At 26.2% G+C, this 18,166-nt stretch overlaps 1 protein-coding gene and 1 non-coding gene across 14 annotated transcripts in view; both read left to right on the top strand.

Annotated features, from left to right (window-relative positions):
- Positions 1 to 18,166, top strand: part of LOC102674491 (neurexin-1) — a 425,676-nt gene that overhangs the window by 403,231 nt on the left and 4,279 nt on the right. For 9 of the 13 annotated variants that reach the window (XM_031511256.1, XM_031511254.1, XM_031511252.1 and 6 more), the window contains 4 exons: positions 9,272 to 9,513; positions 10,266 to 10,389; positions 14,383 to 14,556; positions 17,878 to 18,040. In XM_031511256.1, coding sequence (XP_031367116.1) covers positions 9,272 to 9,513; positions 10,266 to 10,389; positions 14,383 to 14,556; positions 17,878 to 18,040 — 703 coding nt within the window. The remainder of the gene's footprint in view (positions 1 to 9,271; positions 9,514 to 10,265; positions 10,390 to 14,382; positions 14,557 to 17,877; positions 18,041 to 18,166) is intronic. The other 4 variants (XM_031511258.1, XM_031511248.1, XM_031511249.1 and 1 more) reach the window with 3 other exon arrangements.
- On the top strand, positions 11,316 to 11,423 carry LOC116185847. The gene has a single exon (XR_004150749.1). It is a non-coding gene; the product is annotated as a U6atac minor spliceosomal RNA (small nuclear RNA).

Raw genomic sequence — 18,166 nt, 5'->3', positions numbered from 1 at the left:
TGAAATTGTTCAATTAAAAGTTTTTGTTTTATTTTTAATTAAGTAGTATTAATGTATAAGATTCTTTTAAATAAAATTAATATTGGATTTTGGGTAGAAATATAATTATGATATGTACAGATATTTACTTATTTACGCAATGTTATTTATGCATTTTTATTTTAATAGTTTAATATGTATATAATACGTTTATTAGGTAGGAAAATTCTGTTGAAAAAGGAAAATTGTAACAAAAAGGGAAGGAACATAGAAAATAGCTTTTTATTCTTATTTCATTTCAAAGGGGAAAAGATTTTATTTTTTCTTCAACATTTTATTTTCAATTTTAAAGATGAGATATCCAGATTTAACGATTCGAAAGTAGAACTTCAGAAGAATTATTTATTAGTTTGAATATAATAAATATATAAAGAAAATCATAATTCTATATGTAATTCAGTATATTCAATTTTAAATCGCAATATCATAAAAGAAAACGATAGAATTTTTTTGATTATTTAATATATATTATAAAACGATAGTTTTAATATTGATTTTCGATTAAGATTGATAGTTAATTAATTAATATTAAGAATTAAATCTTATTTAGTTTTATATATTTTATCGAAGTTATTTATCTACGAATATTTTAGAAAAAATATTCATATTGAAATGAAAATTTAATATATAAAGATTGAATGATTGAGAATTTATATATGTACTAAATTGAAAGAGATTTAAATTTAAATGGAAATAATATTAATGATCAATATTTTAAATTTATGTATATCAAGATTTGCCTTAATAAATATTAGTCATATCTGGAATTTTGTAACATATTATTGTTGGTATTACTTCGATCATATATCTTTTGAGTTTATTTCATTTATATGTGATATATGATTATTAGTATCTTTATTATACAATATTTATTATTACATACTATTACTTATTATTATATTCTACACAATATAGCAATTTTTAATTTCATTATTGGAATCAATATCCAAACAATATATTATAAATTTCTTTGATTAATTTTATTACAATTGATATTTTCTAATTTATACAGACAACAAACTTTAGTTATAATTCCTTTCTTAATTCTTTTTTATAATTTTTAAGCATACAAAAATTAAGAATATACCAAGAAATATACCAAATATATAATATTTTACATTTTTTATGAAAGAAAAATTGTCTTAATCATTCTCAATTAATAAAAAAATAGATAATGATATTACATATCGCAAATTCCTTAAAGCATAGTTATACATTAAAAAAGAAAGATTACTAACGATATCATAAGATGACTTTCATCCCTTTGATAGTCACCTGATACAAGAATCACCAAATTCAGCCCCAAGTTCAACATCTTCTCACGGTTCGTTCTCACAACGGCTTTCAACACGCCCGAAATCTCATTATTTTTTGTGGCAACAGCATGAGAAAGCGTGCCATGGGAAAGTCGCGGTTATCGAATGCCCAAACTGTTCCAAGTGTGGCATCGCTCGTAACCTTCTCACGTTTTTGAAATATCCCTGACAGAAGAAATCTCTTGCTAAGCTGTATGTAATTTCGGGTTTATAGATCTCTACTTCGACGGTATTCCATTTCATGGAAAGCAATCTATATTTCGAGATGCAGACTCTGATTAAAATTTAAATATCGGGATACAGATAATTATTGGATTATCGGATAATTATTATTATAGTTATATCTTGATTTTCGATCTTGGTAAAATAATAATTTTAAATGATTCATGTATGATTATAATAAATTTATTCTATAAATTTTATTTACAAAATATTCTATTCTTATTTGAATTTGAAAATCGATGTAGATTAATTCAGTTCTAGTTGTATTTTTAGTTTAGAATAATAATAATTTTTATTAATTATTATTAATTATTATCCTAAACTACTATTATACATTTATATATAATAATAATTTATGTTTCATTTTTTAATGATATCAATTTTTTTCTTTCAAATCAGTTAATGTAGTGATTTCTATAGAAGTATTTTAAGTAAATTCCGAACATTTTCTTGGATTCATATAGCGAAAATTGTCACGATAATATATATATGATATATATAATATGAATATATAAATTGTTAATAATTAATAAAAACTAATTAATAAAATTTCTTATAATTTCTTAAATTTATTTAATTAAATTCAATGATGGACAAAAATTAAATAATTCAAATTTGACAATAAATATCATAAATTAGTAAATGATACAGATACATGATAACAGATAGATGAAAATTAAATATTATTAGACAATTAAAGAAACAAAATTAGAAGAAGAAAAAATTCAATTTAAATAAATGGCAAAGAAACGAGGCACAGAAATCTATTTCGTATGATACACACGCACGATACGCGTGTATAGAATGTAAGGTAGGTTAGGATTGATCTAAGCGGCGTGTTTAGAAGCATCCGGCGAACATGTTGAAGTGGTAGTTCTCCTAAACCAGTCGAGCTCGTACTAGGAATGGCCTTGAATCCTCAAGGTTGTTGTTCCGAACCTACCAGACAAGCCTACTACTACCTGCCGCTATAATGATATTAACGGGTTCTCCGCTCATTTACTACTTAGTCAGCGCCTACTATGACGTCTGTTGCTGCTCCATTGATAAATTCCTCGCGAATGACGATATAAATGAAAGTTTTTACTAATATTTTTCTTCAACAATCAGATTGAAAAAATAATTATTACGCCATTGATACATCGAAATTTCTATATTTCTCTTTGACACACGCAAGAAAACGTATTATAAAAAAAAAACGAGATTATAATCAATCACAAAATGATTACACCGATTCATATATTTGTCTACAATATCATATTTATATCATACAATGATCTCATTTGCATTTTTTATTTAAGAGACGTATTGATATTTTATTTTGTCTTAAGTTATTTTGTATGAATTGAATTTTTGTAAAAAAAGAAAAAAAAAGACAAAGAACAATCGTTTAAAAGTCAACGCTTATCGCGATAAACACGATTACATGGCGCACGAAGTGCGTTTACTTGTCGCGTTCACGTTTCATACGTATGAAACGTTCTGCTCCCATTGCCTGGGAATCATCGATGTTTCCCATACCCAGCGTATACCCATAGCATTCCTCGTTCCCACCGTAAAAGCGTTGCGAAACTAAACGGTTCCCAAAGTCCGTGGGATCAATGTTCGATGGCCATGTTTCGATTTCGATTATTATTTGTTCGTTTCAAGCATTGTGTAAACTCGAACTAAACACGTGTAGATCTATTGATTTATCTAGCTTTATTTGTCGATTGTAAGTTGAATCTCAATAATTTGTTCAAATATAATAGATTACGAAATTACTATTCTAACTTGTAACATTCTATGTTTTAATATATTATCAATAAATGAAATAAAAAATATTTTAACATCAAGAATAAGAGAGGAAGAATATCTCCTATTTTATAGATATACAAATTCCTGGATAGTTAAAAGTTTTAAATATATAAAAATGAATTATTACATTGAATATTATTCATAAAAATAGTTTGAAATATTAATCTCTTTTTCTTAAAAAAATTTCAATCTAAAATTTTATATATCATATTTTAGATATTTAAACATTTTAAATCTTAAGAATTATCATTATTATTATATTATTATAGAATAATTTAAATCTTATTATAAATAAAGATTTCAAAAGAAATAACATTATTTATAATATTATTTTTCTTATAAAATTACTTATCCTATCTATAGATATTTAACATGATACAATTTATATTTAATCTTCTTTTAATACGATACAATTGATACTTAATTTTCTTTTCTATTTGTAAGTGAATCTAATTTTAGTGCTATCTATATTACGATTACCATAAAATGAAGTATATGAATTATTGAAAACTAGTTTTGAATATGCAAACAGTTCAATTACTCTTACATAAACGAGCAATGAAGCAACTATAACAAAATCAACTACATTTCAATGTGAAATGCAGCACGTGTTCTTACCAGATATAACTACACGTGGTCAAGCAAACAAGCTATAAAAGGGATTTGAATAATGCAACATTCATGTGAAACAGGTATATTGTTGCGTTACACGTAAGTTTGTGATTATATAACAAGATTTGTTCTTTACAAAAATAAATATAATAAATATAATATTAATATTTATCTATACAAAACTAATACTTGTAAGATTTTATTATTGCACATAAATATTATATTTATCATTTAATTACTAGATATTTACTCTTACCTTTATATTACTAAAATTTTTAATAAATAATTATTATTAAACTTCTAATTTTTAAATTAATATTTTCTAAAAATAGATTTAAATTATATATCTTTATTTGAATATTAAACTATATAGCTAACAATGAATATAGATATAAAAAATAATATTTGTATTATTATTTTTTATTATTTTATTTTAATGTCATATCAGTGTCATATAACTTAAAAGTTATTATTTAAGTAAATAAATATATTTATATTTTTTAAATCTTATTTACTTTATTTAACATATATTATAATTTATTATTGCTTACATCATTATAATAAATATCGAAAACAATTAATAATTTCTTATTTATAAATAAAAGTAATAATGGAATTCAAATAATATATCTTATATCATTATAATTTTTACAATTTCATTTTTATTATTAATGAAATTTTCTATCAATCCAACTTTTTCTTTTTCTTCATTTCCTTTTCTCGGCAGACGCCATTGCTACGGAATCGTCGATTTAGTAATTCCTCGAAGGCGGTGCCAAATATTAGGCAATCCGATCCACATTCTGATTCTTCTCTCCTGATCCATTTTAACCGAATGCGCCACTTATCTAAGCGACCGAAGGCGACTCCTTAACCCACTTTCGGGTTCACCACCTCCACGTTAATCATACTTTCCTGTCAGTTTACTTATTAATTTAGATTATGTCGCGCAAGAGCTAATTGCCACGAAACGTTAGACGATCGAGATTTTTACGCCTTCAATCAAAAATACAACAAATATATTAAAATGATTTCCAATAATCTGATTATGATCAAATTCTTACATTTAAAAGATCATATTCTCTTTTCGTATTCTCTTATGTTTATAAAAATGTTAAATACTAGAAAGCTAGATTTATTTTAATTCATTTTTTATAAAATATAAAAAATATAAAATAAAATAAATAAAATGAAACATTATGGACTTTTGTTAACGAAACATACAATATAATAACAATATATGTGTTAAAAAATCGTGATTTATAATTTATAAACTTGAATTCTATAAAATTCTAATAATAAAATAAATATTATTTCCTTGAATTTATAAAAAATATTATATTTCTATATTCTCTAATTGGGAAAAAGAATTGAATATAAAATATAAACATATGTATTAATAATAAAATAAATGATCAAAATATATTTCGATATTATAATATTCAATCTTATTATACAAGAGTCTGTAGCAGAAACGGAAAAAAAGAAATTCACGACGCATGAGTCGTTTCTTATTGATTGAAAGAGGATGCCAAAAGGTCATGCATTCGATATTTCCAGTTGCCTAAAATTTCATGATTGGGTCGAGTAAGGAACCCGAACACATCCATAGCCCTTCTGTTCCCCTAATAAAGTGATACAGTTTATTGGACTTCTTCAAATCGGAATGCGGTGTGAGTGACACGTTTATTTCCTTCGAAAAGACATCTGTCCACCTACTTGTTTCATTATCATTGACAAGAAATCATTGAAGAAACAAGGTGGTAATGCGGAACGCGTGCTGGCACGTGCGTTTCTTCTGGTGTAATAACTCTCGATATACACTTAAGTATGACGTCAAACAAACGATCAACCAGCTGTATTTTTATACTACGCTGATAGATTCACTATGCTTGGTCGGCAAGTGCTAGTTAAGTGGATGGAAAAAAATGTATCGTGGAACTCGAGTCGAGTTCTGTATGAATGAATATGGCTGATGATATAATTTTATTTCTGTTATCTATGATATGACATAACTATAGAATAATTTCTCTGAAGACTAACTGAAGATTAACTTTATCGTGTTTGTAACGATAAATGAAATAATAATACAAATTAGATATATTCTACACTGAGAATAGAATAATTTGAAATTGGAAATAGGAAAAGTTATAATTATATCATAATAAACTGTATTGTTTAAACTGTATTATTTTCATCTTGTATTGTAATACAAATTTTTTATCTTTTCCAAATAAGATTATAAAATATTAAAATAAAAATATCCGAATAAAAATTAAAAAATATTTTAGAAATATTAATTTTAATAATAAATTTTTTATATTCAAATATCAATTAACATATTTTATTTAATACTAAATATTTAGAGTAAGATATATTGAAATCATATATAGATATATTAAATTAATAGTATAATTATTGCTTGAAATCTTTTTTTTTTTAAATATTAAGCTATCATCATTAAATTTTTTCCATGTTATATTCATATTTGAATAATTGTATTTAATCGGTTAATATTGATCGTGTATAAATAGTTCATGATATTTAATACATTCTTACTTTTAATAAACTCATTTTGCTCGAGAATTTAATAAATAATATCGGATTTCATAAAATAAATATAATAAACGTATATAATGTGGAACGTAGTTTAAAAAAATATAAAATATAAAATTTTATTTTATTATATGATTAAAAATTCTAAAAGTAAATTAAATTTTTATTCAGAATTCATTCTATTAATTTTCAATAATATCTATATAATTATATATTTATATAAATAATTATAAAAATTATTTTCATAAAATATAATAAATTTTTATTTATATTTGTTTAAAATTATTTTATATTATTATATTTTAAGAAATATATTAAACAAAATTAAATAGATAAAATTGATTAATATTATAAATATAATATATAAATTTTATGAATATAAAAAAATAAAACGTTTTAATAAAACACAGGAGGTTAATCATTATTTGTAATGAAATTTGTAGTAAACAATGGACATTTATCTCATACATTTATCTTATCTAATATCGAATGGAAATGAATTTAAGAATGACGTCAATTTGATTGACGTCACATATAAAAATATCCACAAACATTTCAGAATTTCTTTAATCATATCATTTATTACTATTTTCTATTTTTATTAAAGAAAATTTATATTCTTTAAATAATTCTTTTTTGAAAATGCTTAATTATCACGTAATAATTCATACTTAATAATATAAAAAAAATATAATAAAACTATGTAATAATTTCATAAATAATAAAGAAACTTTTTGATGATTTTTATATATATTTATAAATAAATAAAATATCTTAATATTATCAGATTAAAATTAAAATATAAAATTTATTATAATAATATTACTAAATTCGTAATAAAAAGTCTTTTTCATTAATCTATATGTTATCCTCTCTTTTAACCACAATACTAATAAATATAGATCTTGACACAAGTTATATTGTATTCTAACAAAAGATAAGGAAAGGGCAGCTGAGAGAGGCCATCTTTACGGTGCCTAAAACGGTACACATATCGGAACATCCTCCTATCAGATTCTGCAATCCTGGTAAGCCTGTCAGCCAGGCTCATTTTTTCTCGGCTCACCGAAAATTATTATCCATAGTCAAGCCCTGATAATGGCTCCATTTCCTCCACCTGAACCAGTCCAGAGGAAGCTCGTTCGGTTTGTTGCTTTCCTAGTACAAGGTGGTATTTAACTCGCCCATGGCAGGTCACGTGGGTGGAAGCTATTCGAACGGTATCCGGTCCCGGTTGCGTCCTCGGTTTCTAGTCGCCTAATAAAAAAATAGCCACATTATCGATCTCTGCCGATCGACTTTATCGTCATGGTTCGAGATGATGAGCGTGGGAACCTCCGAGACTACTATGCTGGCCTGATTGGTGTCTCCTGTTTATATACATATCTAAAATGAATGTACAAATCATTTTGGTTGAAAACATAATATTATATCATTATATAAGAATTGTAATTATAATGTATCATTAAATACAAATTAAGTTCAAAATGACATTAAGACAAACTCGATCATTTATGTTAATTTTTCTTCAATAATTTGATTGACATGTTATTTATAATATAAAATATATTAAAAATTTAAATAATTAGAATTATTATATTTAAGAATTTAAATATTTAAATAAATGTGCTTAAATATTTTAAATGTAATATCTTTCAGATAATACATAATAATAATAAATAGAGCTTATTATTTAGTTTGTAAAATTAGTTTTAAATATTTAAAAAAGTCTATCTATCTTCTAATTATTTAGCTAATTTATAATTTTATGTAAAATCACAATTTTACATAAAAGTATAAAATAAAAAAAATGCTTAAGAAATCAATTATCAATTAAGAAATCAAAAAATTGGATATTAAAAATATAATGCAAAATTTCAATTTTTACGAATTTTGTTTAAGTATTAAGTATAATTTAATTTGCTAGAGAACTTCTTTTTATCACAATGAGGTACATATATCTGCTGGTAATGCAAGCAATGTATATGTGTTGACCACAAAGGGCAGATCGAACCCTAAAGAGTTCCACGCGTATCATGTTAGCCTGTTCTCAAAACCAACCAAATTTAGACCCTACAAAGGGAAAGGGCTCGAAGCAAACCCATGCGAAGGAGTAGGAAACATTGGAGAGTATACCTACACTTCCATCTTCCTTTAATTATAAGATACACTACTTGTAGGCCAAGTGGACCGGTCAATGGTTACTCATGCTATACCCAATAGCTTCTGTTCGCCTGTTAAGTGGTCAAACGAAAACATTTGTCAGCCGGTGAATCAGAATAAATTATCCCTTTGATTTTTATCATTACATACGTAATAAAAATACTTACTATGATCAGTTAACAGATTTTTTTATTATCTTTAGAGCATTCTTATGATTTTGGAAAAATCATATGTAACTTCTTCATTAATGATAAATTTCTAATGATAAATTTATTTAAATATTAAAAAAATATATTCTTGTATATAACTTTTTTAATTTTATCTGGGATTTGAAAATATGTAATTTTTTATTTAAAATAAGGTATTAGTAATACATTATTTTGTAATAATTCTTTATTTTCTTGAAAATTCTAATTTAATTAATATAATTCATTTTATGATCACATCATAAAATATGTATGTAATTTTAAACTATTTATATTTAAAAATGATTTCTCATTGAAGGGAAATTAAATTATCAATTGAAAAGATCTTTGTCTAATAATAATGTTTACTTTCATTTGCAGGTCGTCAATTGACGGTGTTCAATAGTCAATCAACCATTCAAATTGGCGGTCGATGGAATCGCAACAAAGGCAGAGTGGAAAGGCCATTCTTGGGTATAATTGCCGGTCTTGTTGTAAATGGTGCACGAATTTTAGAACTTGCTGCTTCGAAAGATGGAAGAGTCGTCACCAGAGGAGATGTTCAATTATTACCTCCTGGAAGTCTTCTGGATCGCGCAGCTCCATTACAGAGAATGCAACAGGTAATGAAATTTCAATATACATAATTGATAACATTATTCTATATATCATTAATAGATTATATCTAATAAAATAAAAAAGAAATAATAGATACATATTTAAAAATTAAATTTTTAATTAATTTTAAATGACATGATTCATTTCAAATCATTTTTGTTCCACAAAAAACATTTATTTCATTGTAAATTTTTATTTAGATAAATATATGTATAATGATTTTAAGACTATTTATAATTATGTGATTCATACAAGAACATTATTCTAATATGAGATTTTACTGCATTATATAATTCTAATTAATAATCTGCATAGGTATACCTTGTAAATTGTTGTATATAATTTTAATTTGAAATTCAGCATTTAATTATGTTCATAAATGGCTTATTAATAATAACATGGTTCAATATTAGATACGGATATTAGAATAGATAATATAGGATATAGATATGAATAATGAAGATTTAATATGCAATCTTCTCAAATATAGTTTGTTGAAATATCAAAATTAAATATTAGATAATGTACAAAAGTTTTAATAGAAATTTAAAATAATTATCTACTATTAAATATCAAATAGTTTTATTATTAAATATCAAATAGTTTTCTTAATTTTAAATTAATTTTAAATTAATTTTCTACAATATTAGAAATGTAATAATTTCTGTTTTATATTCATCTCACATTCAAATCTCAAAAGAATTGTTTTTATTTTCAACTATATACAATAAATTCTCATATCTTTTTTTTATTCTAGACACCAGCTTCCGGTTTTCCGGGAGTCATGGACGATCTAATATTTTCTGGCGCCGGAAGTGGTTGTGCCGCTGATGATGAGGACGAAGAATGTACACCAATTTATGAGCCTGGTTCCGGTAAGTGTAAGTAATATTTAAAAAGGCGTAAGTAATTCCTCCTGCACGTTTTCTCGCGGAGGAATTTCTTGTGCACATTTATTCTTTTACCTCGCACGTATTTTCAATATTTTATATACGTGCACGTTATATGAACTTTTTAAAAATTATCTAAAATTGATTACACAATATTTTGTATAGAAAGAAAAATTATTCGACATAAATCAATCTTTAAGTGTCGATAAAACAATTACATCAAATATAATAATTCATGGAGATTTTATTGACGAAATATGTGTAAACAATTGCATGTTTATAAATAATAAAATATATTTCTTAATGTGATTGCTATTAATATTAAAAATATTCAATTTGCAAACTTCTTTAGAATATTAAATCTATTAATGATATTCAAATTTTAATATTAAAAATATTAAAAATAATATTTATAATGCTATAAAAAAAATATTAATAAAAATATGTCAAACATTCTACATCAAAATAGTTGATAAATTTAATTCGATGAATAATATAATATTTCGAAATAAATTTCATAAATACTATTTATTTTTAAAAAAATAAATAATAGTTGATATCAACAAAAATGGATAATGATAGTAAAATTAATTAATTGATAGTTGAAATCGTAATATCATATGATTTAGTTTGTTTATTGGCAATGATTTATTTTGTTGTATGATATAAATAATATCTATATACATATATATATTTGTACGTGTATAATACATATAGATATAATTAAATTTTGAAATCAAATGAATTGATTAAAATATTATATCATTCGATAGATTATATAATACCGAGTAAAATTTATCCTTATAATTTTTAAATTTGATTTGTCATTTTCGAATTATTCACAAAAAACTACTTTCTCGCAAGTGGTCGCTTAACAGTACGTTTCTATATAAGAGCGTGAAAAGCGCCATCTCAACGTGTAGTATGAAAGGAGAGACGTTTAGCACTCCCCTAGACAAGGATGGAATACACATATAAATGGTAAGGCACTGTCGTCCTTTGACGACACTTACCAAATTTTTTTTTAATTATAATTAATTTAAATATAATAAATTAAATTATTTAATACAAATAGGAAATGATATTTATATTGATATTTATATTGAAAAATATTTAAAAATTGAAAAAACATTTGAATATAATTTAAAAATGAAATATATTATTTATTATTTAATTTATCAAAATGTTATCAATTGTATTAAAATAAAATAAATATTAACAAATAATAAAAATATGATTATATATTTCATTAATAATAATTTTAAAAATAAAATAACTGTAAAAATATTATAATAATTAATAAAAAGAAATTATTTTGAAATTTTACAGAATTCTCTCATATAATTTTTCATCATTAAATTTTCTAAATAAATAATATCAATAAATTGTTGGAAAATGCACAATATTTATCGTACATAACATATTAATAATATTGAAATGATTTTTCGTGATCAAGATTGAATAATTATAAATAATTTTTCTCTTTATATTAGATATCTATACGAATGTAATAATAATAAATAATTCAAGTATCATGTTTATGTTATCATTTTAAAAGTACACATTAAATCTTTCACATAATTTGAAAATCTCAATTAAATTAGGAATTATAATTATCTTTAAGCTGAACAAATTGGTAAGAATAAATTACTTATTTTAAAGTTAAATATAATCAAAATTATAATAATCATATTACATAATTTCGTTACTGATTTCAAATATAAAACTTAATGAAAATTAAACATATTTTTTTTTTCTTACACTTATGATAGAATTTATGGATTTAAATATTTTATCAAATCTACCAAATATATTCCTGTTGTTTCAATATAATTTATATTTTATATTCTTCTTTATTTTATAATTCCTATTTTATAATTATAAATATTCTTTTCCATTCTATTCTATTTAATCATTATATTATTATCTTATATATAAAAGAAAAAATCATAAAGCTGAGAGACCATGAAACCTAAAAATGATTTAATCTATTTTCCTTCTTAAAATCATTTTTATTTATCCTTATCGAAAATAATTATTTATATTTTTAACTTCCATAATAAATAACATTATAAAATTGTCTAATCAAGTAAAACATAATGTAAACAAAATCTATCATTTATATTTATATTTCAATAATCGATAAAACAAAAATAACATTTCTAGACGGAAATGGAAGAGTTAAGATAGGACAGAGGAGGATACATGCACGCACGATCGGGTTCGCATATCGCATGGCATGCTACCTTTTCGTCTTCATGCTTGCCCGATTGTATCTTCGATTCATTTGCATATTTAGAATCCTTGACTGGCACCCCACCTTTCTCCTTCCTGTCGACCTCCTCAGTTTCTCTGCCACCCGGCTCGGAAATCTTCTCCGGCTGACTAAAAACTAAATTAATACGATCCCTTTAAGAGAATAAGATGATGCACGACCAGTGATTATAAATGCAGCAAACAGCTGGCGCCAAGTAATTTTAGACGCGTGACATTTTAAACGATAAAAAGATCATAGTGGAGAATTTCAAGAAATGTATGTGATAATAAAATAATAATATATTTATGTTTTTATTTGTTATTTTATTTATATTAAGTTCATATTAATTGTATAAAGTTTGTTAATTTTTGCCTTGTATAAATTTTATTAATTATTGTTTTGTGTTAATTTTACATATCACTTTATATTCTCACTTTAATGTGTTTGTTATTATAAAGAACTTTTGTAATTTTCTTATTTAAAAAAAAAATTTAAGCTATACTTTAAAAAAGATTCACATAATTTATATATGGTTGTAAAAGTTTATTAAACAATACTATAAAATGCTACATATGTGATATTATTAAATGTAATAATGATAAATTTAATACATGTAACAATATATTTTTGAAAACAAGAAGAAATTTTATATCATAAAAATTATAGAATTTATTAAAATATAATTTTCAATGAAAATAATTTTTTATAAATATTTTTTTTTTTTTTTTTTGCTTTCAAAAAACATTCTTTAATTTAAAATTTTTACTTTTATCTCATTTTATAAAATTTCTCTTTTTTAGAATATAGAAATTAAAATCATTTGTAATTAATAGTTAATAAAGTTTAAAAGTTAAGGTCGTTGTTTCTTTTACTTTACTTTATCTAAAATTAATACCAAACGAGATAAATATCTTTACAATTTTCTGTTTTATGTTTTAAGGAAATAATATAATAATTTCAATATTCTTTATAATAAATACATCTGAATGAAACTACCATAATTTTTTAAAATTTTTAATTCTTCAAATTATATTTTCTAAAAATACTGAAATAATTAAAAAAATAAAAAATATATAAAATATTAAAACAATTTCTCTTTTTACCTATTTATAACCCGATATTAACTTTATTTTTCGAAATCTACATATTATCGATCACGAAATCTACCTATTATCTCGCTATATCTATACTCCATCTACTTTTTATTCTAACAATAGCATGATTTACGTCAATTACGATCTATGCCAATTTCACTGCTCAATACGAAACATTGAATCCAATTCATTCTCATTAATTTGAAAAAAATCTTCTCCTCGTTCATGTTAATACCACTATAATATATGATCCCTATTGTGGAATTAATAATATCATTATTTCAATTCGAAATGCATCAATGCGCGCCCTCCATCATGTGATCATCATACATATATGTATATATACATCCGTTATATCCTAAATGATCGGTTGAAAATCGAAAACCAGTCAAGTTTCCTATGGAAACCGAATTGAAAGCTGAAACGAGCCTGATATCGGGAACAAAATGTTCCAATCAAACGCGCATTCTATCTCCATTATCGCCCATCCCGCATCCACACTTCTCCCCTTTTAACCACATTTTCATTTTCCGTTATGCCGATGACGCAAACCACGCAATCATATAGGAATTATGCGAGAGTCGCATTCCATCCTACGCAATTTCAATGATGAAACCCCTTCTCTGTTCGCAGACGACATAATAACACCGGTGTACGTCGCGCCAACGAGGTCGCCGACGACATTTAGGCCGAAGCACCATAAAGAGAATATTCAGGAGCGTCCTTCCTGCGACGACGAGGAAGATTGTGAGGAAGGTTCCGGAGAACCAGTCACCACTGAGGAGATATTTGTCACATCGACCACTGGTCCGTTTTATCTCATTTTTAATTCTATCGTTATTGATTTCTTTCTTTCTTTCTTCTATCTTTCTCTCTCTCTCTCTTTCTCTTTTCTTTTTTTATTTTATTCCTTTTTCTCCATCGACTCTTGTTTTCAGAACACTTGATTTAAACTCCCGAACGAAACACACTATCACACTATCAGTATTGATCTTCCGCGCATGGTTTCCTCTCGTTCACTTTCTAGTATGTACTACTACCTGCACACGCCAGACGAAGTATTTCCAAGACATTTGTGTGTGCGGTTTTCGATAGATTTTTATTGACCGAGTATGCATCGGAAATTTGTTCGATGGCCTCTTTGAAGTGGAGGTTCGAGGTTCTGAGGTGGAATGGTTTTAGCATTCCGTTCGAACGGGGGTCTGTGGAAATATTATTGAAAGAGTGTCTGCTTGCTTAGTTGTTGAAAGGAATTCGTAGTGAATATATCTTCAAAGAATTCGTATATCTATATAGTTTCAGGAATATTTTCTAGTCACGATTTTGTCGTTGGGTCAAAGTACTCTCTCTCTTTTTTTGCAATCGTTATATCGATCCTTCTTATCTTCTATTCTTTTTTTACTTCTTTTCCAGAGTTAGAATATTACAGATAAGAGTATTTACGAAATTGCGACTAATCTGTTTGAATTCCTGAAAATCTTTAATTTTAATAATCTACAATAAAATATAAAATAAAATATAAAATTCTTCTATTAGTGAAATTCGTGAAACAGAAAGCATTAATATTTAATATAATATATTATAATATAGTGAAATCAATTTGCTCTAAGATCTCTCTTCTCTCAATATACGATTTCGTAATTGAAGAAAGGAATTGCCCGATCTTCTATGTCAGTAAACGTGAATAATCTAAAAAAAAAAAGAAGAAAAAACAAGTAAAAAAAACATATGGAAAACGTATGGAAATACTTAGCCCGTGGGCGTCCTCTTCATTTGCATATCTCTCAACTTGATGCATTGAAAGCTCCTCCAATCCCGACTGCTATCGGTTAAGTTGACCGTCACGAAAATAGCACTACCCTGTTCGACGCGACGTTGATGCGACATCTTTTCAGTGCGCCGCTCTTCATCGTGGAATAGCCTCTCCTCTTCATCGTTTGCTTGTCGCTCGTTTATCGCGGTTAAAGCAATTTCACGTCGAATAAATCGTAAGAATTTCCGACTGGTACGATCGTCTTTCCTTTTTATTACTATTCCTTGATCTTCATTGAACAGATTGACTTTAAACAATTTGAAATTCTTATTCTGATAGGATACGAAAAATCGTCCATTTTTGTTACATTCACACTCGAGAATAATCTCGTTGAAGTAACTATGTTATATAATTTATTGGGAAATAGTAGTGTAGAATAATTTGATTCCAATAATCGATAATTGAATTTTGATTAATAAATTCCTATTCAAAAGATTAATGTGAATTTTAACAGTTCATTCGTTTCATTATTTTTTCTCAAAGATTATTTTTGAGGACAGCAGACGCTTCGATCGAACGACGAATTCTAAGCGGTTAACGAACTTACCTGGTAGACATATTGTAACTAGTTCAACCGCGAATCGATGGCGAAAGTCGTAAAACGAGCTTTCTATCTGGCATGCTACGCTTCGTGTGTGCACTAACTCACGATTAGTCAAGATAGTTCCTTGGAGATCATTGATACTATAGAAATTTCAATTGTAATAATTTTGCATCGTTTTGAAAACAGATTTAATTTAGGGGATGAAATATTTGAAAATAGTCAATGAATTAATATTTTAGAAAAATATTTTTGATCGAGAAATATCTAAGAATTAAATATCATAAGAATCCTGCCTTTTTTATTTTCGTAAATCTTACAAATATTCTCGTAAACTTCGTATCTAACTTTCCACTGACAACAGTTCTCGCAAGTTCTCCAGTATTACTCAAAATTAACACAACTTGGTAATTTCTCGACTCAGCTTAATCTCTCTACTTCATTATCAACCACTATCAAATCTACTTCAAGCCCTTATAAACTTGCGAATGAACATAGGCCTGCTTCTCTGTTTAACTTGCTCTAAAATTGAATATGTCTTTTGAAATAATTTTCTAAATTTTCTAACAGTATTTCTAATGCATTTCTTCAAAATTAAATAATATGATCTTTATCACATATATATAGAATGTATATATATGCTATACACTTTTTCTAAAATCGTTTTCTTCTTAACATGATATTGTAATTAACGATCATATAATTATAATCTTAACATGAAATCTTAACATTAACTACCATATATCATAATCTTAAAAAGCTCTTCTCTGAACTTTCGTGCAACATCCCCATACAACGAACTCCTTTATACTTTCCCTAAAGTTCAATATATTCTTCGTAACATGAAACCTATAATTAATGATCATCTTGTTAACTTTCAATATGATAATCTAGAATTTACTTTAAACCCCTATTCGTTTCCCTTGAAATCAATTATATGTTCTTCGCAACATGATGCCTGTAATTAAGTCTCTAAAATTTTTTCTCTTTTTCCTATATATCTCTTTTAAAATTAAATACATTATTATTAATCTTCAATCAAACAAATAACGTATTTAGAATTTATCTTTTTAAACTTCTATTTATATTCACAAAATCATATTTTTAATTAACTCTAATCTTATATTATTATATAAATTATATAAACAACACACATATTTAAATTTCACTTCAAGTATTTTTCTAAACTCTTTATAAATTTCTATACAATATATTTTATCTTCTCTAAAGTCACATACATATTTGGCACCTATAATTAATCTATCTTCTTTTTACCCCTTTCTATAAATCCCTTTCCATATCCTATTTCTATATCCCCAATCAAATACATGATATGATACTTATAATCAATCATTGTCTCTTCAAATTCCTATAAATAATCGTACAAATAACCATCTATATTTATCAGATTTCTTTCTATTCCTTTCTAAACCCTTATACTTTATTTCTGCACCCCTGTGCGTGTCACCCTTTACGAAATTGAAAAAGGAAAGCAATTAACAGCGGGGGGAAGGGGGGAGGCATCGTTCAACACGCGTGCTCACACTCGTTACGCGTGTGGATGATTGAACAATTGTCCCTGGAAACCGCGAAACACGAATCCCTCCTTTGGGGTGCTCGCAACGTGGCTGCTGGCCACGCACGCGTGAATATCGCCGGCCTACGCACGCGTAAATATTGTCGGTAGCACGTTACTATCCCTGTTCGGGCCAATCGGATACGCGTAATTGCAGCAACCGGCTGACGTTTCTCTTCTCGTTTCCATTTTCCAAAGCAGACTCGAGCTCGGCGGTGTACACGACGGAACGCGAGTACACGACCAGCCACATCAGCACGCAAACGTCTCCAGCCTCGCCGACGACATCGACCCGGGACATCGTCACCGTCTCCGTCCAGTACAATGTGTCAACCACAGACCTCGAAACCAGCCACGCCAGGTGAGTTTGCCAGTTTCCCGTATCCCGCGGCGACGTTGAAAACGATAGAGTGACGAGAAATAGAACGTGCACGCTGTGATGTGTATTTCCGGTGACACGTCGGATCCGGTATCTCTATTTTATCAT

This window comes from Apis dorsata, unplaced genomic scaffold (genome assembly GCF_000469605.1).
Source record: "Apis dorsata unplaced genomic scaffold, Apis dorsata 1.3 scaffold_295, whole genome shotgun sequence".
Classification (NCBI taxonomy): Eukaryota; Metazoa; Arthropoda; class Insecta; order Hymenoptera; family Apidae; genus Apis; species Apis dorsata.
Note: the sequence above shows the minus strand (reverse complement) of the source record. Positions and strands in the feature narration are given on the sequence as shown.